The 27,595-nt window shown below is 48.2% G+C and overlaps 1 protein-coding gene across 1 annotated transcript in view; it reads left to right on the top strand.

Annotated features, from left to right (window-relative positions):
- LOC141155531 (cytochrome P450 2F2-like) overlaps positions 1–24,838 on the top strand; it is a 75,317-nt gene extending 50,479 nt beyond the window's left edge. The window contains exons 5-7 of the mRNA XM_073642398.1: positions 23,895–24,071; positions 24,519–24,660; positions 24,738–24,838. Coding sequence (XP_073498499.1) covers positions 23,895–24,071; positions 24,519–24,660; positions 24,738–24,838 — 420 coding nt within the window. The remainder of the gene's footprint in view (positions 1–23,894; positions 24,072–24,518; positions 24,661–24,737) is intronic.
- The last annotated feature ends 2,757 nt before the right edge of the window (positions 24,839–27,595 follow it).

Raw genomic sequence — 27,595 nt, 5'->3', positions numbered from 1 at the left:
GCGGTGATCCCCGCCACTTCAGCGCGGGCTGCAAGGTACAGAAATGTGCCTTGTGTGGCGGGGTAGGTCATCTTGCCGCGGCCTGTGGTGACATTAGGTGTCACCTGTGTGGTGACCTAGGTCACCCGTACAGCCGCTGCCCCCGCTCCTTTTCTAACGCCATCTCTGGTCAGGCAGGGGTGAGCCATGGGGGAGTCCCTGGCGGTTCATCTTCTGCTGATGCTGGAGGTGGGGGCGGGAGAGGGGCTGAGGGGCCAGTGAAGGAAGGCGTGGCCAATACATCTGCCCGCCAGTGGCATCAGGTGAGGCGCCGTGGGGGTAGGGGGCAGGATAAGCCCCAGGCGACTGGGGTGATGTCTGTACCCTCCTCGGAAGCGGCAGCCGGTGCCCCTGAGGCCCTGGGGGAGGAGGCGGTGAACGAGGAGATCAGGAGGATGGAGAGGGAGGAGGTGGCTGCTTCTGATGACTCCTCCGAGTATGAAAGTCTGGACGAGGAGGTGGTGGAGCAGCCTAAAACAAAAGGTGACAGTAAGACCAGTAAGAGTCGGAGGAGGAACCGAAAGGGGGCAAAAACATCTAAGGCCCCCCCCCCTGGCCACTAAGGTGCCTACGGAAGGGCTCACCGGCTCCCCTCTGATCCCCCTCTCCAACCGGTTCCATGCCCTCGATGACTCTGCTGTGTCGGAGGTCGGGGGTGAGGGACCGGCGGTAACATCTGAGGTGCCTTCAGGGAGCGGCGGGGTCCGTCCTCCGGAGGGCTCACTTTCCTCTGGGGGGAGGACTGCTCTGGGGTCCAGGGGTGAGGAACCCGGTACTGGGAAGGTGGTGACGGGTGCTATGGACACCTCGGTGTCACTAAAGAGGAGGGGAGAGTCTGGCTCCTCCTCTGAGGGTGAAAAAAGTAAATCGAGGGGTGCGGTGAAAAAGAAGGCCGTCTAACTCAATCACCCATGATGGCGGAACCTACCCCGTTGACTCTGGCGTCGATTAATGTCGCCAGTATAAAGTCAGATGCGGCCAGATTTATGGCCTTTGATTTTTTCAACCGAGTTGAGGCTGACATTTTATTTTTGCAGGAGACCAGACTAACGGACATGGGGGCCATTTACAAAGCAAGGAGGGAGTGGAGGTGCGGGCCCTCATACTGGTCTCTTGCGGCCGAGCCGTATAGCGGGGTAGCGGTCCTTTTTAAGGTCGCTTCGGTGGAATGCAGACGGGTGATCGAGGTAGAAATGGGGAGGTGCTTGGTCCTTGACGTCTTCATTAGTGTTGAGCCACCCCCGTAGTGTTCGAGTTCGGTTCGGTTCGTCGAACACCCGTGTGTTCGCCGAACTGTTCGTCGAACTGTTCGTCGAACACCTTCGAACACCGTTAAAACCAATGGCAGGCAAACAAAAACACATAGAAACACATAGAAAACACCTTCAAAGGTGTCCAAAAGCTGACAAACTGCTCAGAAGACACAACTAACACATGGAAAAGTGACAAGTACATATAGTCATGCGAAAATAAAAGAGGTGGAGGAGTAAAAGGAGGGGGAGACACAGATATAGGCATGTCATGCCCTTCTAAAATCCAAAAAGTGAGAAGCCGACACGGCCAGTCCGCTCCTGCCCGTGCCACCTCCGTGTCGCCGGGTTTGTGCCAGAGCCGCGGTGAACCCTGATGGCCAGCCCCCCTCTCCCAATACTGGTGCCTGTCCGCTGGTGGGTCGAGCGAGCCCCCCTGTGGTGGAGGCAGCTCTAAGCTTTTTAATTTAAATTGTCTCTCTAATTTGAATGAATACACTTTAAATCCATTTACAAGGATCTATTGGAGGGCAAGTCTCATGCCAGCAGCCGCGTAATTCCAGCTCCAGTAGCGTCCACTAAAGCTGCTGCAGTTAAAAAGCTTTTATAAGGATCGAGCTCGGCTGTCCACCGCAAGGCATCCTACTGCCAGTCCCAGCCCCTATGCCTTGGGGTGCCTCCTGATGCTCTTCACTGAGTATCCCATGGTCCCGAAGCATTTCCTTTGAAAAAAATAAGTGTCTAAACTACAGGTGGTGTAGCTTGCTTAACAGCCGGGATAATCCGCTGACTAGCAGACACTGCTACTAGGCACAAAATATTTCCTGGGCTAGATGCAGTTAAAAATTTGTAATTAGATACTCTCGTTGGATGCTGAGAAAGCATTCCATAGAGTCTCCTGGCACGCCATATATGATTCTCTTAAAAAGCTTGGGGTAGGGGTCTAGGAGAACCTTTTATAGCCAAAATCACGGCCCTGTATCGCAATAGGTCACCTAGGCTGAAGATAAATGGAACTGTAGCACCCTGAGGGCTCGGTTGCTACAGAGGTATTGCACCTCACCCAGAGGTGTGATATCTCACTCTCAGGTAAGGATGGAGTGTGGATCAGGACCCGACACCTGCATGCATTACACCACATTGCCGTGGGGCAGGGCGACCAATATGCCCCTGAGATGGGCACGACAGTCCCTGTCCCTGGCTGGAGTGGAGGGAGGGAACACTGAGGAAGGGGAACCCTGTAGTGCAGGAGCAGGGAGGAAGCAGTTCCTGGGTGCATTGAGAAGGGAGTATAAAAGGTGGGCACCATCTTAGTTCAGTGCAGAGAAGTCTGAGCAGAAGTGGCAGGGAGCAGGGGCTCTGCATGAGCTCTGCTCCGGAGGCGGGCCTAGTAACAGAGGCCCAGGCCTGGAAGAGGGAGAAGGAAGGAAGAGGAGCGGAGAAGGCTCCAGGAACGAGGAATGAAGGGATTCCAGGGGTGCGGACGGGCGAGTCGCCACCGCACGCCCGAATCCACCTGCGTGGAGGGGTCAGGCCAAAGAGGGAGACCGGTCCCCGAACTAGTGGAGGCAGGAAACGACCCTCAGCTAGAAACCGGAGGCTCTGACATTTTATGTGGCGCAGCCCCTCGCTACACCCGCTAGGAAGGCACCACATAGGGTCAGGGAAACTGGCGCCAAGTTTACCAAGAGGAGGCCCAAGGCAGCCGGACAGAAGTGTTGGTAAGAAAGGCCAGACAAAGGACACACAAAGGGGGTCCTGTGAAGTGCTCCAAAGTTATCTGGGAGTTGTCTGAGCCCCTCACCTGGTGAGCACAGTACGACGTGGGCAGCCGTTACCTGCAGACGTGGTCTGGATAATAAGAACTGTGAGTAAAGGCCCTGGACTGCATCACTGACTCCGTGTCGTTACTGCTGCTGCCCTGCACCATCACCTCCATCCTCCGCATACACTGCCCTGAGGCTATACTCCTCCCGTGGGGAGTTATGCTACGCTCTGCTGCACCCACAACACCAGCCTCAGCGGTCTGCCCTGTAGCGGCGGTTCACTCTGACCGCAATCCACGGGTGGCGTAGTCGGACATTTAAACATCAAAACCACATAAATAGTTCCGCCACTGGTTTGACCGCCCTGAGCCACGGAACCGGGTCGCCGCCACGAAGACTACAACCACCAGCATCCACCAAAAAGGGTCCGGCTCCGGGTGTCCCAAGGCCCAGGGGGTGCGTCAGAACATTTTCATCACCTTTCACAATCACCAATGGGACAAGGCAAGGATGTCCTCTGTCCCCTCTCTTATACATCCTAGTGACGGAGCACCTGCTCTCATCAGTTCGCCATAACCCCAATATTAGGTGGATTGAGGTGGGAGGCACCGAGTACAAGTGCTCTCTATTTGCTGATGATGTCCTAGTATATATCACTCAATCACATATATCCATCCATGCTGTTATGGCTGAAATAGATCACTTTGTTACATGGTCAAATTTTAAAATCAATGCAGCGAAGTCTGAGGCCCTCGATGTCTCCCTCCCCAAATCCATATAGGATTCCATTCAGTCCAACTTTCCCTTTGCCTGGCCCTCACAGGGTATCAAATACTTAGGAATTCCTATTCATAGAGACCTCTCCCATCTATGTTATCTTAATTTTGGGCCCTTTATTGAACAATTCCATACAGACCACGGTTGGCAAGTTAGAACTGTAAGATTCACTACGTGAACCGCTGGTGTTTTGTGGAAAAGCACATGTACACCGCGTTCCAAATTATTATGCAAAAAGTGTTTAGGAGTGATAAGGGAAGAATTTGTTTGTTTGTCAGTTAAACTCATTGATGGTGATGTGTGTCAGGGCTCTTTATATCACTGTAAGCAATTGCAGACACCTGTGCTAATTAGTTTGGCAGGTGTGTCCAATGAAAGGCAAGACTACTTAAGAAGGCTCTCTCACATTATTAAGCAGCCTACATTTTCTGCCAAAATGGGAAAGAAAAAGGATGTGTCGGCTGCTGAGAAGCAACAAATTGTGGAGTGTTTAGGTCAAGGCATGACTACAATCAACATTGTGCGATGATCAGGATGAAGTGTCTTGGCAATCAAGAAGTATGTAGCTGATTCACAGTACACACGTGTGCGTGCTGATAAGGGCAAATTGAGGACTCTTTCCTACAGGCAATTACGTCAGGTTGAAAGAGCAGCGGCAAAAAAGCCTTGTCATAGCAGCAGACAAATTTTTGAAGCTGCTTGTGCCTCCAACGTCCCCCGAACAACAAGATGCAGGGTCCTTCAGAGGTTTGCAGCTGTGCATACGCCATCCTGTCGACCTCCTCTATCCACTTCACACAAGCAGAAACGGCTCCAGTGGGCCAAACATTACATGAAGACTGATTTCAAAACTGTTTTGTTCACGGATGAGTGCCGTGCAGCGCTCGATGGTCCAGATGGATGGAGTGGAGGATGGCTGGTTGATGGACACCCCACGCAAACACGGCTACAGCGCCAACAAGGAGGAGGTGGAGTAATGTTTTGGGCTGGAATCATGGGGAGAGAGATTGTCGGCCCCTTTAGGATCCCTGAAGGCGCTAAAGATGAACTCCATAATGTATGTGGATTTTCTCAAACAGCACTTCCTGCCATGGTTCAAGAAGAAGAACCGTGTATTTCACAGCAAGATCATTTTTCTGCATGATAATGCACCATCTCATGCTGCACATAAAACATCTGCATCTCTGGCTGATATGGGCATAAAAGGGGACAAACTTATGGTGTGACCCCCATGCTCCCCTGACCTCTACCCCATTCAGAACCTTTGGAGCATCATTAAAAGGAGTGTCTATGATGGCGGGAGGCAGTTCACATCTAAGCAACAGCTCTGGGAGGGTATTCTGTCCTCATGCAAAACAATTGAAGCAGAAACCATCCAAAACCTGACAAATTCAATGGACGAGAGAGTTCAGAAGCTCCTTTCGAACAAGGGGTCCTATGTGAAAATGTAACATCACCTAGAATAAAGTTTTGAGTTGAAAACTGTTTGATTTCAGTTTCTAACAACCTGCTAATGCTTATAATTTCAAAAATGACCATTTTTTTGGTCTTTATTAAAATGAAAAGGTTGATCGAAAAGTTTGGGGGATCTAAGAGAGTGGCAACCCAGTAGTCATGATTACTTCGAATTCTGACAATATGAGGGTCATGCTGCAGGTAGTGCAGCAAGAAGGCACTTATGTGTCTTGCGCATCTCGGAGCCCCAAAATTATTTTCCGGGCTAGATGCAGCTAAAAATTATTTTTAATTTTAAATCTGGTGGAGCTTATTATAGATGGCCTAATAGGATCAGTGCTGCACACTGCTACAAAGCCCAAATTATTTTCCAGTCAAGATACAGATAAACATGATTAGTAATTTGAAAGCTTAAAACGTTTGGTAGGGTGATTTTAACCAATCATCAAGCTTTTACTCTCCCCAGGATGACACAGGGGTAGAAAAGTCGTTTTGGATCCATGATTTGTTCATCTTTATGAACGTGAGTCTGTCTACATTATCAGTGGAGAGCCGCGTGCGCTTATCTGTCAGCACACCACCAGCAGCGCTGAACACACGTTCAGACAGAACGCTGGCTGCGGGGCATGACAAGATCTCCAAGGCGTAAGTGGCTAGCTCCGGCCATTTATCCAGATTGGAAGCCCAAAAAGAGCAAGGGTCCAGTGACACAGTCGTGGCTTCAATGTTTACTTGGACATACTCCTGTACCATCGTCTCTAGGCGTTGACTATGTGTCAGACTTCTTGTCTCCTGTGGCCTTGCAAAGGATGGGCTAAAAAAGTGGTGAAATGATTCCGCAAAATTGATGTTACCAGCAGATACTGTGGTTCTGTTACGGTTTGAGTGCTGAACACTTGACGGTCCCACGGTTGGCAAGTTGGAACTGTGAGATTCACTACGTGCACCACTGGTATTTTGTGGAAAAGCACATGTAAGATTCTGCAACAGTCTCTGCTGATACTCCTGCATGCGTGCATCCCTTTCTATGGCAGGAATAATTTCTGCAGATTTACTTTTGTACCGGGGATCTAACAGTGTGGCAACCCAGTAGTCAGGATTATTTCTAATTCTCACAATTCGAGGGTCATGTTGCAGGTAGTGCAGCAAGAAGGCACTCATGTGTGTTGCGCATCCAGGAGCACCAAGTCCCTGTTGTGTTGGTGGCGAGGTAACAATCATGCTTCCTTCCTCTGTCCTCTCCCCCCAACCTCGCACAACAGAAATGTGATCAAGGTCTCCCTCATCTGATGAGTCTTCCATCAGTTCGTCCTCCACTTCTTCCTGGGCTCCTGCACCTTCTTCACTAGTTTGGCTGCTACCATGCGCCCTGGTAAAACCATCTCCCCCACCCTCACATGCCTGCCGCCTTGGTGCTGCCGACCTTCTGGACCTTGCAGATGTTAGCCCTTCCGCATACAACTCCTCCTCCTCTACTTCCTCCACCTCCTCTTGTGCCACCACCTGACTCCGAATTCTGTTTAACATGTGCTCCAGCATGTAAATCACCGGAATAGTCATGCTGATAATGGCATCGTCAGCACTAAACATCTTCGTCGCCATTTCAAAACTGTGCAGAAGGGTGCATAGGTCCCTGATCTGAGACCACTCCTCCAGCGTGATTTGCCCCACCTCTGAATCTCGTTGGCCCAGGCTATACGTCAGAACGTATTGCACCAGGGCTTGTCGGTGCTGCTACAGTCGCTGCAACATGTGCAGAGTTGAATTCCACCGGGTAGGCACATCGCATTTTAGCCGGTGAAGTGGCAGGCCCAACGACTTCTGTAGAGATGTAAGTCGCTGAGCTGCGGGATGCGAACGGCGGAAGTGAGCACACAGCGACCGTGCCCTCTGCAGAAGGCCATCTAGTCTGGGATAGTGGGCTAAAAATTGCTGGACAACCAGGTTCAACACGTGAGCCATACAAGGCACGTGTGTGACATTGCCCCGGCGAAGGGCCGCACCCAGGTTTGCAGCATTGTCGCTCGCGGCCATCCCTGGTTTCAGGTCCAGTGGAGACAACCATTCATGAAATTGGTTCTCCAGAGCTGACCACAACTCCTCAGCTGTGTGACTCACATTTCCCAGACATTTCAATGTAAAAACCGCCTGATGACGTTGAGCCCTACTGCCAGCATAGTAAGGAGGTGTGCAGGATCCCTTCTGCGCAGTTAGAAAGCTTGTGGCATGACCAGACAGGCTTTGGGTGCAGGTGGAAGACCGAGAGGAGGTTGAGGAGGCAGAAGCAGTGGAAGAACTTTGACATAAAGAGGATTGACGCACAACTCGTGGGGACGGCAAGACTTGGACAGCAGCCCCTTGTCCTGCTGTCACCATAGTTACCCAGTGCCCAGTCAGCGACATGTAACGCCCCTGTCCATGCCTACTCGTCCAAGTGTCTGTGGTGAAATGCACCCTGTCACACACAGAGTTTCTCAAAGAAGCGGTGATGTTGTGTGCGACATGCTGGTGGAGCGCAGGCACACCTTTCTTTGAGAAGTAGTGCCGACTGGGCATCTGGTACTGGGGCACTGCGACGGACATAAGGTCTCGAAAATCCTCTGTGTCCACCAGGCGGAAAGGCAGCATTTCTGTAGCCAAGAGCTTGCAGATGGTGAAATTCAACCTCTTAGCTTTCTCATGGCTAGGAGGAAATGGTCTTTTACTTGTCCACATCTGAGGGACCGAGGGCTGGCTATTGTGCTTAGACGGGGTTGATAAGGGTGTCCCCGGCAAACTGCCGGTCTGTGAGGAAGATGCAGGCGGACATGTTAGGTTGCCTTCATCCAAAGGTGGTGCTATCGATGTCGGACAGCGCTCAACACCAGCTGGTGTTACCACCTCCAAAGAAAATGATGACCTGCCAATCACGCTGGCTGTTGCGGGTAAAGAGGTGGCAGGTCTGCGCCCCAAAACAGGTGTGACTGCTGTCCCCCCAGTCACAGAGGATGAAGAGGCCGCGGATGCACAAGATATGGCAGACGGTGGTTGGCCCGGCCGGCTAGGCCGCATTGTAGCACACTGAGCTTCCCACTGCAACTTATGCTTCATGTCCATGTGCCGGTTCATGCATGAAGTACTCAAACTATGTATTTTTTGGCCTCTACTTAGCTTTTGCTGACAAATGTTACAGATAACACGAGTTGGGTCATCTTTATCGATCTGAAAAAATGCCCAGGCTATGCAAGGCTTAGCACCCATGCGACCTGAAGAGCCACCACGACTTGTGGTGAGAGGCAGAGTTGTGTTTGAGGATGCAGTTGTTGACGTGCTTCCAGTACTACGTCTCTGTCCAGGAAGGCGCAACCTGACCTCGTCGTCACTAGCATCTTCCTCCACCTCCTCTGCTGACCTCATCTCTTGGCTGACTGTGGGTTGACAGTAAGTGGGATCTCCGACCTCATCATCATCACCCTGTGCGTTATCACACCCGTCGTCCTCAGAGCCAACCTGTTCCTGCCCTGACAAAAAACTAAAGTTGTCGCTCCAATCAGGTATTTGAGTCTTATCATCGTCTTCCTCATTGTCTCCACCAACAGGAGTTACAGTTTGGGAATGAGGGTCTACATTATGGTCAGAACCTTCTGCGTCTGGTCCTGGATCCGACTCATAAAGATTGTGGGCATCAGTGCAGATCATTTCCTCGTCTGGATTCACAGAAGCGCTGGAGTTGACCTCTGATTCCCAGGCTATAGTATGAGTAAACAGCTCTGCAGACTCAACCATCTGTTCTACCTCATACTCAGACGGGCAGCTGGAGATTTGGGAGCTGTGAGGAAGCAAGTGCGATTTGGGTGACACCTTTGAGGACTGGAGTATTTGTGATGTTGAAGTTGATGTGGAGGAGAGCCCACTTAAAGGAGCACTTGATATCCGTTGAAGCACCTGCTGTTTTTGTGCCTCATCTGGAATTTGTAGCTTTTGGCGTGGCCGTAAGAAAGGGATCTTATCACATTGTCCGCTAAAAGAAGTAGACATTTTAGTTTGGCTGGAAGATGGTCTTTCTTCTGCAGATGTTACTGTTGCTTTAACACCTACCCCACGGACACAACCTTTTTTCCCCTTCCCAACACGCCTATTCCCCTTTCCACCAGCAGCAGGCCTTTTTCCACTCATTTTGGTGGTTAACTAATTCACAACTCTGGAGTTGTTTGCACAAAAAAACAATGGATGGTAACCGAGCAGAGCTGAGTGGCCAAACTGTGGTATTAGGCCAAAACTATTGGCTGGGTTAGATGCAGAAAAAAATTATTTTGAATTTGCAACCTGATGGAGGTCAGTATAGATGGATTAATAGAACAAGACCCACACACAGCTAGAAGCCCAATATTTTTTCAGAGGTAGATGCAGAAAAAAATATATTCAGTTTGCAACCTGATGGAGGTCAGTATAGATGGACTAATAGAACAAGTCCCACACACTGCTAGAAGCCCAAATATTTTTTCAGAGGTACTGTAGATGCAGATAAAAATTAGTTTTAATTTGCAACCTGATGGAGGTCAGTATAGATGGACTAATAGAGAAAGTCCGACACACTACTAGAAGGCCAAATATTTTTTCAGAGCTAGATGCAGAAAAAAATTATATTCAGTTTGCAACCTGATGGAGGTCAGTATAGATGGACTAATAGAGAAAGTCCGACACACTACTAGAAGGCCAAATATTTTTTCAGAGGTAGATGCAGAAAAAAATATATTCAGTTTGCAACCTGATGGAGGTCAGTATAGATGGATTAATAGAACAAGACCCACACACAGCTAGAAGCCCAATATTTTTTCAGAGGTAGATGCAGAAAAAACTATATTCAGTTTGCAACCTGATGGAGGTCAGTATAGATGGACTAATAGAACAAGTCCCACACACTGCTAGAAGCCCAAATATTTTTTCAGAAGTACTGTAGATGCAGATAAAAATTAGTTTTAATTTGCAACCTGATGGAGGTCAGTATAGATGGACTAATAGAGAAAGTCCGACACACTACTAGAAGGCCAAATATTTTTTCAGAGCTAGATGCAGAAAAAAATTATATTCAGTTTGCAACCTGATGGAGGTCAGTATAGATGGACTAATAGAGAAAGTCCGACACACTACTAGAAGGCCAAATATTTTTTCAGAGGTAGATGCAGAAAAAAATATATTCAGTTTGCAACCTGATGGAGGTCAGTATAGATGGATTAATAGAACAAGACCCACACACAGCTAGAAGCCCAATATTTTTTCAGAGGTAGATGCAGAAAAAACTATATTCAGTTTGCAACCTGATGGAGGTCAGTATAGATGGACTAATAGAACAAGTCCCACACACTGCTAGAAGCCCAAATATTTTTTCAGAAGTACTGTAGATGCAGATAAAAATTAGTTTTAATTTGCAACCTGATGGAGGTCAGTATAGATGGACTAATAGAGAAAGTCCGACACACTACTAGAAGGCCAAATATTTTTTCAGAGCTAGATGCAGAAAAAAATTATATTCAGTTTGCAACCTGATGGAGGTCAGTATAGATGGACTAATAGAGAAAGTCCGACACACTACTAGAAGGCCAAATATTTTTTCAGAGGTAGATGCAGAAAAAAATATATTCAGTTTGCAACCTGATGGAGGTCAGTATAGATGGATTAATAGAACAAGACCCACACACAGCTAGAAGCCCAATATTTTTTCAGAGGTAGATGCAGAAAAAAATATATTCAGTTTGCAACCTGATGGAGGTCAGTATAGATGGACTAATAGAACAAGTCCCACACACTGCTAGAAGCCCAAATATTTTTTCAGAGGTACTGTAGATGCAGATAAAAATTAGTTTTAATTTGCAACCTGATGGAGGTCAGTATAGATGGACTAATAGAGAAAGTCCGACACACTACTAGAAGGCCAAATATTTTTTCAGAGGTAGATGCAGAAAAAAATATATTCAGTTTGCAACCTGATGGAGGTCAGTATAGATGGATTAATAGAACAAGACCCACACACAGCTAGAAGCCCAATATTTTTTCAGAGGTAGATGCAGAAAAAACTATATTCAGTTTGCAACCTGATGGAGGTCAGTATAGATGGACTAATAGAACAAGTCCCACACACTGCTAGAAGCCCAAATATTTTTTCAGAGGTACTGTAGATGCAGATAAAAATTAGTTTTAATTTGCAACCTGATGGAGGTCAGTATAGATGGACTAATAGAATGATGCTATGCCCAAAAGATTTTACTTCACTAGGTGCAGTAAAAAAATTGGTATTCTATACACAGGTGGTATATCTTGCAACACAGATAGGCTACTCCACTGACTAACACACTCTGCAATAGGCCAAAAAGGATTAGCTTTGCTAGATTCAGCCAAATGCTGTGAAAAAAACTTGCACAGCACTGGCACAGACCTGCCTGGCAAAAACTGATAGGAACTCATGTAACCTAGTCCTGAAAAGGACTGCAATTACAATTAGTCTTTACTCCCACAACCGATCTATTTAAGAGCACAGACCTCCCTGATAAAAGTCGTAGGAAATGCTGTAACCTAGTCCTTAAAAGGACTGCAATCACAACTATTCCCTACTCCCAAGCTATCTGTATATTTGTGCGAAAATTGGCTTGAAATTAACAAAGTATAGCGCACACAGCAACAGCGGTGCCGTCTAACACGCAGCTGCAGCAGTGAGAAAATGGTGGCGACGGGGAAAATGGCTTGGTCTTATAGGGCAAGGACATGTGACATACACTGCCAATGACACATGCCCTTGCTTGTGTGAAAAAAAGCACTTCGCTCCGTGTGTGCGCTGCTGATAGGCTGACAGATTGCACCTCCCCACTGTAAATGCGGGAAAGAGAAAAAAAATGGAGATCTTCATTGTTCCTGCAGAGATCCATCCCCTGCCCCTCCCCCCACCCCGCTGTACACTCAAACTGCGTATTAACATTAATTTTCATCATTACTGAGAAAAAATCCAGTTATGATTTTGGTGCACGAACAGTTATCGAACATAACCTCGAACAGCCGAATTTTTCTCAAATTGTTCGTGTTCGCCGAACGGCTCGAACACCGCCCAAAACAGCTCGAATTTGAGATTGGCGAACAGTTCGAGTAGAACAACGCTCATCTCTAGTCTTCATGGGGGGACAGGAGCTCCGGCTCATTAACATCTATGGTCCACAGTCAAAGTGGGACCGTAAATGTCTCTTCCTGAAGATCAAGCCCTATCTTTTTACCAGCCAGCAGGTGGTCTTCGGTGGGGACTTTAATACTATAACCAGATCCCGTGATAGGGGAGGCCCCGGAGACCGAAGGCTGGCTTTTGATAGTAATACCCTTAACAGCATAGCAAGCGAAGCTCGCCTGGTGGATGTCCACATCCGGCACACCCCAGGTCACGGGGGTTTCACCTTTCATAGGGGTAGTTGTAGGTCTAGGATAGATAGGTTTTTTTTAAAGGAGGAAGCCGTCTCTTCTGCAGTGTCCGCTGTTGAGGTGGAATTCTCCGATCACTGTTTCATTTCCTTTTCCTTGAATGTTGCAGAGACTCCCCGGATAGAGAGAGGCCTATGGAAGCTGAATTCGTCCCTGTTGGAAGAAGCGGATGTGAGACAATCCTTTGAGGAATTTCTTCAGAGCCAGGTACCTCTCTTGGGTCTCTGTAGCAGTAAGTCTGAGTGGTGGGAGATCTTCAAAACAAGGGTTGCGGGGTTCTTCCGTCAGCTTTCGAGCCTCAGAGGCCTGAACAGGTACCGCCTGTATCGGGAGCTGGGGAGGAAACTCGAGCAGCTCGTCTCGACTGGAGGGGACCGTGAGGAAATCTCCAGGGTGAAGGCCTTGCTCAAGGGGTGCCAGTATGATAGGCACACATCCTTAGTTTTTGAGAGGGATTTCGGGAGGTACCGCTCGCCCGACCCCTACAGGAACTGCAGGATGTCAGTGAGTTGCAAGATGGTAACAGGACTGATCGACAGTACGGGTTCCCTGAACAGATCCAAATCAGGGATCCTGGAGGTGGTCAGATCCTTCTACTCGCATCTCTTGGGAAGGAGGGATCCAGATCGGGATGAGATGTCGGCTTTCCTGGCTGAAACCATCCCTGAACCAGGGGATGACCCCTCACTTCATGGTTTGGCAGAAGCAATCAGGGAAGAGGAAGTGAGACGGGCCATTGATGGGCTCCGGCCCAAAAAATCGCCCGGTCCGAATGGCTTAACATCTGAGTTTTACAGGACTTTTAGGGACTCTTTGGTCCCCCTCATGACTGAGGTTTTTAATGAATGTCTCTCCTCGGACATTCTTCCCGGTTCAATGAGGAAGTCCGCCCTGATTATCCTGTCAAAGGGTAAAGACTCGTCCCGTATTGAGAATTGGCGTCCCATAGCGCTTCTCAATACGGACCGAAAGGTTCTGGCAAAGGTGCTTTTCAATCGGTTGGTGAAGTTTGCACCCCGGCTCCTTTCAGGGGCCCAGCACTGCTCTGTTCCAGGCCGCAGTACTTTTAGTGCTGTGCTCGGTGTCCGGGAGGCAGTGGAGCAGGGCAGGGCAGGTCACTGGAAGGGGTACTTGCTGTCCTTAGACCAGGCGAAGGCCTTTGACCGGGTTAACCATGAGTACCTCTGGTCCGTCCTTCTGAGGTACGGTCTGCCCGGGAGGTTTGTTGATTGGTTGAGAGTATTATACAATGGGGCAGAGACTTTTCCGCTTGTGAATGGTTGGGTCGGACCCCCTTTTGAGGTGAAGTCTGGTGTCCGCCAGGGCTGTCCTCTGAGCCCACTGTTATACGTGTTCGCGATCGACCCCTTTTTAAGGAGAGTGGAACGTGGACCGTTGGTGGGAGTCGGGATGGACCGGGCAGAGCCAGAGACCACCTTGAGGGTAGTGGCGTACGCCGACGACGTTTCCCTTTTTGTATCCTCGAGAGAGGAGGCAGACTGGGTCATGTCTGAGGTTGAGCGCTACTCTGTGGCATCTGGGTCCATGATCAACCGGGATAAGTGTGAGAGTCTCTGGCTGGGAGGGGGAGATCCTAGTTTTGATCTCCCGGACACCCTTCCAGGGCCTCAGGCCACAGCAAAAATTTTAGGCATCAGTTTCGGCCCGGGGGACTATCCCCAGCAAAACTGGGAGGGCAGACTTAAGATTGCCGCCCAGAAGGTGGATCAGTGGAAGGGTTGGTCCTTGACCCTGAGGGAAAGGGTTAACCTGGCCAAGGGGTATTTGCTCCCTTTATTAATATACCTGGGCAGCGTCTGCATCTTGCCAGAACCTCTTTGGACACGGGTCTACAGCCTGTTCTTCCAACTATTATGGGGGAATAGGCTGAACCTAATAAAGAGGGAGGTCACGTATCGCACGAGGAGACTAGGAGGGTTGGGTATGGTCAACCCAGTGGTGTTTCTAGTAAACACCTTTCTTAAGGCAAACATCGCCAACCTCTGGTTAGAGAGGGCTCCTCCGTGGGTATTCTCCTGTAGGGGGTGGTTTCGGCCTCTCTTCCAGCAATGGGAGACAGGAGGGCGGGTGAAGGACCTTTGCACGCCTCATGGGCATCTTCCGGCTTATGCTACCCTGGTTGTGAAGGTGATCCGCCGGTGGGGTCTGGGAGTGTGGGAGATCAGGACCTTGTCAAAGAGGTTACTTGACAATAGGGTTCTGTTGACCCACTTCCAGAAGCCCCTGGCCCTCAAGGATTGCCCAAGCCGGGATCTGGAGGTGGGGCTCGGGTTATTAAACTCTAAGCGGATCCCCTTGAAGTTTTGGGACTTGGCTTGGCGCTGCTTCCATGGGAGACTGTATGTGAGGGACAACCTGAAGTACAGGAACTCTGATGACCGGGATTGTCCCCACGAGGAGTGTGGCGACATGCTTGAAAGCATGGAGCACTTCCTGCTTCGGTGTCCTTTTAATACAGAGGTCTACAAGAGGGTGGGTGCTTCCATTGGCTGGCCCAGGCTGGCAGGCCTTTCCTATGCGGAGTGGGCCTATGGGGCATTCAGATCCCTTGGTGGCCGAGATCGGGGCACTGTTTTCTTAGTTAGCTTAGTGACTAGGTTTTACACGTGAAACACACAGTGTTTAGTGTCCACCCAGCAGAAAGTCCTCCCCCGGGAAGAGGTGATTAGGAACATCCTGGGTGACCTGGCAAAAGTGCGCTCACTGGAGTATGAGAGGCTGGGTGCAGGGAGGGCTTCCCTTCTATGGAGGGGGTTCTCATTTAATGTGCCCTAGGGAGAGTTAGGGTATGTGTGTCTGTGATAGGGTTAGTTTAGTCCCTTTCTATATTTTATATTTATTTGTAGGGTCAGATGGATGTGTAGGGTCAGGGAGGGACAGACAGGGACAGTCTTTAGGGATAGGTAGTTAGCATTAGGTTGGTAGTGAGGGTCAGAGAGGGACAGGTAGGGACAGGTAGGGAAAGATTGGTAGGGCGGTAGGGACAGGTTTTTCTTTTTCTTTAATAGGGAGGGACAGGCTGTTTGTCTGTTAGATTAGGGTGAGAGCCTCGGTAGTCTCCAGTTTCCTGGTGGTGGGCTGCTCCCCTCACATTGTAGTTTTTTGTTTTACAGTATCAGAATGTGAATATAGGGCTTGGAAGCACTGAACTTGGGTCTGATCTTTTGGTACATGGTTAGTGGTCTTATGATTAAGTTGTTATGTCATGTAGGTATATGGTTAGTCTTTGTTATATTGTTATTATGTTGTGTATTGTTGTTACTGTTGTGTTGTGTACTGTATATAAATTATGTATGTGTATTGTGCGTGTGGGGGGGTTAGTTTAGGTTGGGTGGGGGGCTTTAGGGGGGTGGGGGGTAGGTGTTGTGGTGTTTTTGTGAGGAATTTTGGACGTCCTGCGGGATGCCAGAAAAGGCAAAAGGACCTTTTTGTGTAGGCCACAAACTTTCGTGGTTACCTTGCTGTGATAAGGCCACAGACTTTAGTGGGACCTTGGGTGTTAAAAAAAAATGGTGGTGGGGGAAAAAAAAAAAAATGTGTGTTATAGAGTGGGTTAAGTTTTGGCCAGGTGGCCTATATTTTGATTTTGGGCGATGGGCCAGGTTTTTAGTTTTCCTTTTTAGGGGGTTATGTGTAAATGTGCAGGTGTGAGTGGGAAGAGTGTTGGGGGTCAAGTATACTTCAGGGCAGGAAGAGGGTGTGTTAGGGTCTTCCCTTGCTGGGGGGTCTCCTACAGAGACATTTTTGTGTGGACATTTCTGTGTCGTACGTTAATTTATTGGACTCTACTTAATTTTGGGATTTGGGGCAGTGTTTTGCTGGGGTTTTTGTTTCTTATTGTATAATGTTTGTATTTGTGTTGTGTATCTGTGTTTTTGTAATTTTCTAATAAAAAGAGTTCCAGTTCTGTCTGCTGGTGCTTTTACAGATATTTGTAGAAATAGCCCCAGGTATCAGGGGCCAGGAATAGTGTTGAGCGATCACTAAAATGCTCAGGTGCTCGAAGCTCGGGCCGAGCTCACCGTGATACTCGGGTGCTCGACCCGAGCAACGAGCCCAATGTTAGTCTATGGGAGACCCGAGCATTTTTGCGGCGGCACCCCCGGCAGTCTATAGAAAGCCTAAAAAGTGCCCAAAACGATAGTGACAGTGTTCAAATGACATGGGGACAGCATGGGGATAGCCCCAGGAAGCATTTCTGACCCACAGGTCACTGCTGTCAACAACGTGGTCAAAGGAATTGAGCCACTTTTACGGGCTCACAATAAAAAATTCAAAAACGAAACTGAAACTGTTTTCCTGTGACGTGTATTTTTACAGTCTGACTGAAAAAAAAAGAGGATTTAAATGAAAAAAAAAAGGATTTTTCCTGGCCCCTGAGATCTGGGGCTAAGTCTAGCAATTTGAGCAGCAGCAGCGCACAGGACTGTAATGTAGTGTTTGTTGGTATAACAACTGCGTCTCCTATACAGCCTGCCTGTCTGCCTGCCTGATATCTGGGATGGATATTAGTCCTGAGAAGGACTGTTTGTTTGATTTTGCAGGCTTTAGAGACCCTACACTACCTATTTCACAGTATAAATCTCTCCCTAGCTCAGCAGCACTCTCCCTACACTGTCTGATCGGGAGCGACTGTGTTCAAGATGGCGGCGCCTGGTTTTAAATATTCGAGGTGACGCTGTGCAGCCAGCCAATCACTGTAATACCCACAACCAACATGGCTGTGGCATTACAGTGATTGACTGGCAATCCCTACATGTTCATTGGCTCTGTAAAGAGCGCCAAACATGCAGGGCAGAGACCCGAGCTCCCGCCCGAGTAACCCGAAAATGCGCGCCGAACATCCCGAGTAGTGAGATGCTCGGGCGAGTACCGAGCAGTGTCGAGCATGCTCACTCAACACTAGCCAGGAATAATTTTTATTTTTTATTTTAATCCTGATTATTTGCTTAAAAAGCAATCTAGAGAACACAGTTTTTCAGCGCCATTTGCTTGTTGGCACTGCAGAATGCAACCAGGTCCTTTCCATATTACAGCGCTAAAAATCCAGCTATTTAAAACTGTGGTTTGTCCGTCACATGGATCACATATAATTGCGCTGAAAATATTGCCATTTATGGCCTCCATTGAAATTTTGTTGCAGTGTGTCAGTGAACTTATTGTCACGAGGTCGGCGCTGTTAAAAATAGTTACCTACAGGCCAGCTATTTAAAACTGTGGTTTGTCCGTCACATGAATCACATATAATTGCGCTGAAAATTCTGCCATTTCTGGCGTCCATTAAAATTATGTTTCAGCATGTCAGCAAAGTTATTGACACCAGTTTGCTGTTAAAAATAGTTACCTACAGGCCAGCTATTTAAAACTGTAGTTTGTCCGTCACATGGATCACTTATAAGTTTGCTCCAAATTCAGCCATTTGTAGTGAGCGTGGAAAATATTGTCCTCCATTTAAAATGGGCAAGGCACGTGACAAGGGATGGGGAACTGGACGTGATGCTGATGGTGCATGCAGAGGCTGAGGCTGTGGGCAAGCAGAAATTGTACCACAACAAACACCGACATCTTCTCGCTCGACCTTCCTGTCCCAATTGATAGGGGACTGCAGAACACCACTATTGAACATAGAACAGTGTGAAAAGGTTGTTGGTTGGATAGCAGAAAATGCTTCCAGTCACTCTGCCACAACCACCACCACCACCCTGTCTTCCACATGGTCAAGTCTCAGTAGCCGTGAGTCTGGACCGCATATTCCTCCTCCTGATCCTTCTTCCTCCCACCATGCCGAGTACCCAGAGACAACTGATCCCACACTTGGACACTCAGAAGAGCTGTTCACTTTTCCATTTATAGATTCGGGCCTCTCGCCTGGTCCACTTGAAGCGGGGCAAGAGTAGATCGCATGTAATGATGACCAAATATTTGAGCAGCCACGGTCATACAAAGGTGACGGTGGGAAAGTGTCACAAGAGGTGGACGATGATGAGACACAATTGCCAGAAAGTCAGGAGGAGAGCCAGGGTGCGGAAGTGGACGATGAGTTGGTGGTTGATATAGTAACTGACCCAACCTGGCAGGAGGACATACAGAGTGAGGACAGCAGCACGCAGGGGGAGGGAGGCAGAGCAACCCAACAGGCAGGAAGAAGCAGTGTGGTGGCCGCAGACAGAAGGCAGGCAACCATTCCCCGTAACACCAACACGACGGAAGTTGCCAGTACAACTGTTAGATCTTTTGGAGTCTGGCTGTTTTTTAAAGACTTTGCCGATAACCCCAAAAAGGCCATTTGCACCACCTGTTAGGCCAGCATTAGCAGGGGTAGCAAAACTACCAGCCTGACCACCACCAGCATGATCAGGCACATGGCAGCAGAGCACCCAACTTTGTAGGCCGAACCCCAGGATCCAGGAAGAGTGTCTGCGGGTGACACCACTGCTTCTTCCACTGTTGTGCGTGCAAGCCAATCCCCTGTCCATAGTGCTTGCAAAGATGCCTCCTGCCCTGTATCTGTCGTTGCACACTCTCAACTAGCACCATCAGCAAGCACGTCCTTGTCCCAGCGCAGCGTTCAGTTGACCATACCCCACTCCTTGGAACGCAAGCGCAAATAGGCAGCCAACACCCCACAGGCTACACTACTAAATTCCCACATTTCGCGACTGCTTGCGCTAGAAATGTTGCCTTTTAGGCGCGTGGAGATGGAAGCTTTCCGCAACCTGATGGAGGCGGCCGTCCCTCGGTACCCGGTCCCCAGCAGCCACTATTTAAGACCTCAGGAGTGGACATGGATATCAGCCATATGTATCATCCTCCAAAACTTTGAAGACTCCACCAAGATGGTGAGCGGTGATGACGCCATAATTAGCATCACTATCCTGCTTCTCTGTCTTTTGAAACGCTCTCTGCTCACAATCAAAGAGGATGCATTGCCGGCAGAGCACAATTGGATGGAGCAAGGAACCAAACAGGGTGATTCTACACAGCCCAGCCTCATCTCATCCCAATGTGGATTGGGTGACAATGAGGAAGAGGAGGAGGAGGAAGAACAGGAGCTAGTTTCATGCGCAATAGACGGTACTACCTGCACAACTTTCATACCGTCTGTTCAGCGTGGATGGCCTGAGGACAGGAAGGAGGAGGAGGAGGTGGAGGAGGAGGAGAGCATGGTCAGTCGTCCTCTTGGTGAGGATTCGGAAGTCTTGCCTGTTAGCAGTCTGGCACGCATAGCTGATTTTATGTTACGCTGACTTTCCCGTGACCCTCGCGTTCTCAAAATTTTGGGTGACAGTTACTAGTTGGTAACACTTCTAGACCCACGCTACAAGGAAAACTTTATATCTATTATTCCTGAGACGGACAGGTCTACAAAAATGGGGCAGTACCAGAAGGCCCTTGTTGCGGAACTATTAAAAAAATTCCCATCTGAAAACGCTGACGGCAGAGGTCACAGTTTGTTGGACAACTAAGGAGTACAGGCGAGAGAGACACAACTCCAATCCAGTAGAGGCAGGGGAACACTGTCAAAGTTCTGGGAGAGTTTTCTCAGCCCCTCCCATCGCACAGGCCCTGAGGCATGGGGTACTCTCAGAAGGAGGGCAAAGTTTGGGAAGATGCTGAGGGAGTACCTTGCCGACCGTACCAACGTCCTCCGTGCTTCTTCTGTGCCTTATAGTTATTGAGTATCCAAGCTGGACACGTGGAATGAACTGGCTCTCTTCGCCTTGGAGGTCCTGGCCTGCCCTGTCGCTAGCGTTATATCAGAGCGGGTTTTTAATGCCGCTGGTAGAATTATAACTTATAAGCGCATCTGCCTGTCAAGTGAAAATGCTGACAGGCTGACTCTTATAAAAATGAACAAGGGCTGGATTGGGCCAGACTGCTCAACACCACCGAATGATAGATGCATAACATAAACTCAAATCCAGTGTCTTTTTTTGGGAGGTGTATTCCCATGCACCTTTTCACACCCACACATGGGTATACGCTTCCTGATTTTGTCTATTTGCTCTTGTCCTCCGCCTTCTCCTCATCCTCATCCTCCACCATATCACCAGGGTGACCGTGGTCCATGATGCAACACCCACATTATTTTTTTAAAGGGTGTTTATGATGGCAGTAAAAAAAAAATTTATACAGTATGTTCATGTATACCCCCCAGGGGTAATTGTTTGTCAGCCCATATACACTTAGTGCATGGGCATTACAAGTATAGGAGACCCGCTCCTTTCTAATGGGAAAAAAATTTTATGAGGCCCTCCTCCACGTCTTTTCCAAGGTGCATTGGAGTGCTTCCCAAGTTTAGGCAGCCCTTGCATTCACTGCATAGGCCAATACTATGGGAGACCCAGTTCCTAATAATGGGAACATTTTTTCAGGAGGCCCTCTACCTCTCTTCCAAGGGGCATTGGAGTGCCTCCAAATTTTGGCAACCCTTGCATTCACTGCATAGGCCAACACTATGGGAGACCCACTTCCTAATAATGGGAACATTGTTTTCAAGAGGCCCTCTGACCTCCACATCTCTTCCAAGGGACATTGGAGTGCCTCCAAATTTTTGCCAACCCTTGCATTCACTGCATAGGCAAACACAATGGGAGACCCACTTCCTAATAATGGGAACATTGTTTTCAGGAGGTCCTCCCCTAAGTCTCTTCAAAGGGGTATTGGGGTGCGTTCAAATTTTGAAAAGGATATTGGGGTGCGTCCACATTTTGGGCAGACCTGCCACTCACTGCATACGTAATAACAGTATAGGAGAGACACTCTTTAGTAATGGGAACAACAAAGAATAACCAGCTGATGGCTCTCTAAGAATAGCGAGGGCTGACTGCTGGCCCTTTAAGAATAGTAAAGGCTGCCTGATGGCCCTATAAAAATAGGCTTTGTGACTTTCAGAGTCCCTCCTTCATAAATGAAACACGGTGTCTGATCATGTCTCACACAGCATATGGCCAGATAAGGTTGTAAAATGTTAGAATGACATTTCCCGGTGAATGCATTTGTCACGGGTTGAAAGCAATGCAAAAGTGCAAAAACGCATTAAAAATGCTATGTGTGAACATAACCCAAGGTGTGGAGGAGTATTTCTGTTTTTGGTTATTTATTTTGCCTTATATACAAGTCATTATCCTGGAAAGGATGTTCCTTAGCATGTTTCCCAGGAAAATCTATTTTGTTTTTGTGTGTTTTATTGTGAGTCTTTAAAAGTGGCGTAATACCTCTGACAACATTGTTGACAGCAGTGACCTGGGAGTCAGAAATGCTTCCAGGGGTCTTCCCCATTCTGTTCCCATATCATTTGAACACTGTTACCATCGATTTCGGCAATTTTTAGGCCCCCTGCAGACTGCCGGGGGGAGCCGCCTGAAAAATGCTCGAGTTTCCCATAGACTTACTGTAGCGTCGCCGTCCCTGCCCCCTGCTAGGCAGGGACGCCGTTCCCCTCACCTCTCCGCTCCGTGCCCAGCGGCTTCCTCCCGCTCTGCTGGCAGCGCGCGCTGCTTCCCGGCCTCTGTGCTTAGGGCGCGCGAGCTCCCCCTCTCTTAAAGGGGCCGCGCGCGCCGTCCTAAGGAGTCCCCGGCCAATGGCCGGAGGACCTCACCATATATAAGGCACCTCCTCCAAAATGGAGGTGCCCGAGCAATGTTGTTGCAAAGCCTTCACTCTGCTTCAGCCCTCAGGTCCCGTTACCAGTTACCTGCCAGTTACCTGCCAGTCACCTGCCAGTCACCTGCCAGATTCCTGCCTGATACTTATCTACTGTATCTGTGGTCCGACAGTCTGCCTACAAGCCCTGCCAGTCTGTCTATGGATCAGTCTGCCCGCTCACCTGGGAGCGCTCACCTACTACCTGTCTGCTAGCCTACCTGGAGGCTCCGCCGTCACGTGCTGTGACCACCTGCCTGTCCAGAGACTTTTGCCCGCTCACCTGCTACCTGCCTGTTAGCCTACCTGGAGGCTCCGCCGTCACGTGCTGTGACCACCTGCCTGTCCAGAGACTTTTGCCCGGTCACCTGGGAGCGCTCACCTGCTACCTGCCTGTTAGCCTACCTGGAGGCTCCGCCGTTACGTGCCGTGACCACCTGCCTGTCCAGAGACTTTTGCCTGCTCACCTGGGAGCGCTCACCTGCTACCTGCCTGCTAGCCTACCTGGAGGCTCTGCCGTCACGTGCTGTGACCACCTGCCTGTCCAGAGACTCTTGCCCGCTCACCTGGGAGCGCTCATCTGCTACCTGCCTGCTAGCCTACCTGGAGGCTTAGCCGTCACTTGCTGTGATCACCGGCCTGTCCAGAGACTCTTGCCCGCTCACCTGGGAGCGTCCACCTGCTACCTGCCTGCTAGCCTACCTGGAGGCTCTGCCGTCACTTGCTGTGACCACCCGCCTGTCAAGAGACTGTCCCCGTCACTTGCCGTGACCTCCTGCCCTTCCACCCTGAGACTGTCCCCGTCACCTGCCGTGACCTCCTGCCCTTCCACCCTGAGACTGTCCCCGTCACTAGCCGTGACTACCTGCCCGCCTTCCCCGGGAGCCACCCGCTTCCTTACAAGGACTGCCCCCTTGTATAGTTGCTCAGAGGTTCCACCTCCCAGACCCGTTACACTTACATTGGGCTCGTTGCTCGGGTAGAGCACCCGAGTATTCCAATGTGCTCGACCAGAGCAACGAGCACCCGAGCATTTTAGTGCTCGCCCATCACTAATAGTATCCTATCTATCTAAACTATCTGACTTACAAGCAACCGCCTAGATAACTATATCAATCTCTCAGTATTCATCGCTCATCATACAGTACCACTGTCATAGCCTAAGTCCTAAAAAGTACAGAAGTGGAAACGCAATAAGTTACCGCACTTTTCCTGAATTTAGCCGATTTTCAGTAAAAGCACTCAGGGGTCCAATCATTAATCCGAATGTGCAATGTTCGTACCGAATTTGAAAAAAAACGAATGTTTTCTGAAGATGTTCGCACATCTCTAGTAAGAAGCTCCAGCAAGTTATATTCAAAAAATTAAAATAGGTCCCCGAAACCTACAAGTCCTGGCAGGTATCTGTAGATGTGACACCGTTGGCACTGGAGGCTCCTGATGTTTAAGTAAACACTGTTGGAACAACCCTTTGAACTAATTTAGGCATTGTTCTTTTTCCAATCTTTACAACATCTATCCAAATGTCATGAAGTGCATACCTGGACGTCACCATACAATAATGGCGAACTTTACTGTCCTGGCAGACTTTATCAAGGAGAAAATGGAGAATAACATAAAGACTTTGGACAGTAATAACCCAAGAGATTTTATCGACTATTTCCTGATCAAAATGGAGAAGGTACAAAACCAAACAAAAATAAAAAAATTATCCTCTCATACATTATGAATCAGTATTTTCTATGATTGTGAGTACATTATATCTAGATCTATAGATATATATTTATATTATATATATTTATCTATAGATATATATATTATATATATATGAGCAGCACGTTGGCTCAGTGGTTAGCACTGTTGCTTTGAGGCGCTGAGGTCCAGGGTTCAAATTCCACCAAAGAAAACATCTGCAAGGAGTTTGTATGTTCTCCCTGTGTTTGTGTGGGTTTCCTCCAGGTTCTCCAGTTTCCTCCCTCACTCCACAGCTATACTGGTAGGTAGTTTAGATTGTGAGTCCCAATGGAGACTGTGATGATGAGGTCTGTAAAGCGTTGAAGAACGTAATGGTGCTATAATGCATGATTAATAATATATTCTCTTCTTTGTATCACTTCTTCAAACTCAGGAAGGGAAGCTTAAAGAGACTATCTACAATGTCAATACTTTGGTAATGAACTCAGTAATCTTATTCTTTGCTGGGACAGAATCAGTAAGTGCTACCCTGAGATTTTCAATCTTGCTTCTCATGAAATACCGCAGTGTAGCAGGTATGCAACTAAAGCCGAATGAAACAGCAAAAGCTTTTGCAATATTATGAGAAATTGAAAAGACAATTTTCTTATAGAAAAGGTCTACAATGAGATTGAAAACGTAATTGGCCAACGTCCACCAACTTATGAGGACAGATTCAAAATGCCGTACACAGAAGCTTTTATTTACGAGTAGTGTTGAGCCACCCCCGTAGTGTTCGGGTTCGGTTCGGTTCGTCGAACACCGGGATGTTCGAGGAACTGTTCGTCGAACTGTTCGTCGAACACCTTAGAACACCGTCGAACACCGTTAAAACCAATGGCAGGCAAACAAAAACACATAGAAACACATAGAAAACACCTTCAAAGGTGTCCAAAAGCTGACAAACTGCTCAGAAGACGCTTTCTTTAAAAAAGCCGGCCGGCAATTCAGCAGCGGCATACACCGGTACCCGACAATTTAGACAAGAAGGAATAGAGCCTCACACATAGATTAGATAGATAGAAACATGTCAGTCACATATATATGAAGTACAGTGACAGTGTTGCTTACTGTACTTGTCATTTAGTGTAAAGGATTTATTAAAAAATATAATAGTGTTTTCATGCACTGTCTCTTTAAAAAAGCCGGCCGGCAATTCAGCATCTGTACCCGACAATTTATAACAGACAGAATAGAGCTTCACACATAGATTAGATAGATAGAAACATGTCAGTCACATATATATGAAGTACAGTGACAATGTTGCTTACTGTACTTGTCATTTAGTGTAAAGGATTTATTAAAAAAAATAATAGTGTTTTCATGCACCGTCTCTTTAAAAAAGCCGGCCGGCAATTCAGCATCTGTACCTGACAATTTATAACAGACAGAATAGAGCTTCACACATAGATTAGATAGATAGAAACATGTCAGTCACATATATATGAAGTACAGTGATAGTGTTGGTTACTGTACTTGTCATTTAGTATTAAAATAAAGGATTTATTATTAAAAAAAATTGGCGTGGGGTTCCCCTTAATTTTAGTCTCTAGCGGAGGTTAAGCAGACAGCTGGGGCAGATGTTTGAAGCCTGGGAAGGGGGTAATACCCACGGAGCTTCCCGGGCTACTAATATGAGCCCCCAGCTGAATACATAGCCTTTACTAGCTATTAAAATGGGGGACCCCCCAAAAAAAATGACGTGGGGTCCTCCCTAATTTAATAGCTAGCAAAGGCTAGGCAGACAGCTGGGGGCTGATATTAATAGCCCAGGAAGGGTGCCATGAATATTGGCTCCCTCCCAGGCTAGAAACACCAGCCGTCAGCCGCCCCAGAAATGGCGCATTCATAGGATGCGCCAATTCTGGCACTTAGCCTCGCTCTTCCACGCTGCCCTGTAGCGGTGGCAGGGGGTAATAGGGCTGGGGTTGATGTCAGCTTATAATGCCAGCTGACATCAAGCCCAGGTTAGTAATGGAGAGGCGTCTATAAGACACCCCCATTACTAACCCCATAGTCAAAGTTAAAAGAAAACACAAACACCCAGAATAAAGTCCTTTAATTGAAATAAAGACACAATCCTTTATTGTTCTAAATTAAACCATACTTACCATCACGCCCATTCCAGCTGAAGCCAACGATCTCCTGCAATAAAAGAAAAATAATAAAGCAACATCATCCTTACCTTTCCATGGTTCCCACGACAGCTTCAGCTCTGCTACATCGAGATGACAGGCTGGACCACAGCAGAACGCTGCCATCCAGCCTGTCATGCCGCAGACACTGAGAAGAGCAGGCATGCTTGCGCTCCTCAGTGTCTCGCTGTGACGGCATCCAGATGAGCCGAGCTCATGTCCAATGAACTCAGCTCACCTCATGCACCTCACTGACAGCGTGGGAAAATTCTCCTGCACTCAGCGCTTCAGCGTGAGAATTCTCCCACGCTGTAAGTGACGTGCATGAGGTGAGCCGAGTTCATTGGACATGACCTCGGCTCATCTTTATGCCGTCACAGAGAGACAATGTGGAGCGCAAGCAAGCCTGCTCTTCTCAGTGTCTGCGGGATGACAGGCTGGATGGCGGCGTTCTGCTGCGGAATACCGGAAACCAATGCAAGTCAATGGGACACAATTATCGGAATGAAAATAAACCCTTTCTTTCCTTGTAGGTTAATTCTACATGAATGAAAACAACTGACAATAATGTAGAATGTATTGGGGGAGGTGGTTGCCCAAATAGATGGGAACAGTGCTCACAGTGAAACATGAAAAGCCGGCAATTCAGCAGCGGCATACACCGGTACCCGACAATTTATAACAGAAAGAATAGAGCATCAAACATAGATTAGATACATAGAAACATGTCAGTCACATATATATGAAGTACAGTGACAGTGTTGCTTACTGTACTTGTCATTTAGTGTTAAAATAAAGGATTTATTAAAAAAAAAAATTGGCGTGGGGTTCCCCGAAATTTTAGGCTCTAGCGGAGGTTAAGCAGACGGCTGGGGCAGATGTTTGAAGCCTGGGAAGAGGGTAATACTCACGGAGCTTCCCAGGCTACTAATATCAGCCCCCAGCTGAATACCTAGCCTTTACTAGCTATTAAAATGGGGGACCCCCCTAAAAAAATGATGTGGGGTCCCCCCTATTTTAATAGCTAGCAAAGGCTAGGCAGACAGCTCGGGGCTGATATTAGTAGCCCAATTCTGGCACTTAGCCTCGCTCTTCCCACTGCCCTGTAGCGGTGGCAGTGGGGTAATAGGGCTGAGGTTGATGTCAGCTTATAATGCCAGCTGGCATCAAGCCCAGGTTAGTAATGGAGAGGCGTCTATAAGACACCCCCATTACTAACCCCATAGTCAAAGTTAAAAAAAAAAAACACAAACACCCAGAATAAAGTCCTTTAATTGAAATAAACACACAATTCTTTATTGTTCTAAATTAAACCATACTTACCATCACGCCCATT

This window comes from Phyllobates terribilis, unplaced genomic scaffold (assembly GCF_046119375.1).
Source record: "Phyllobates terribilis strain yellow unplaced genomic scaffold, ASM4611937v1 Scaffold_7__3_contigs__length_470593459, whole genome shotgun sequence".
In the NCBI taxonomy this organism is placed as follows: domain Eukaryota; kingdom Metazoa; phylum Chordata; class Amphibia; order Anura; family Dendrobatidae; genus Phyllobates; species Phyllobates terribilis.
This window is presented reverse-complemented; position numbering and strand designations above follow the sequence as displayed.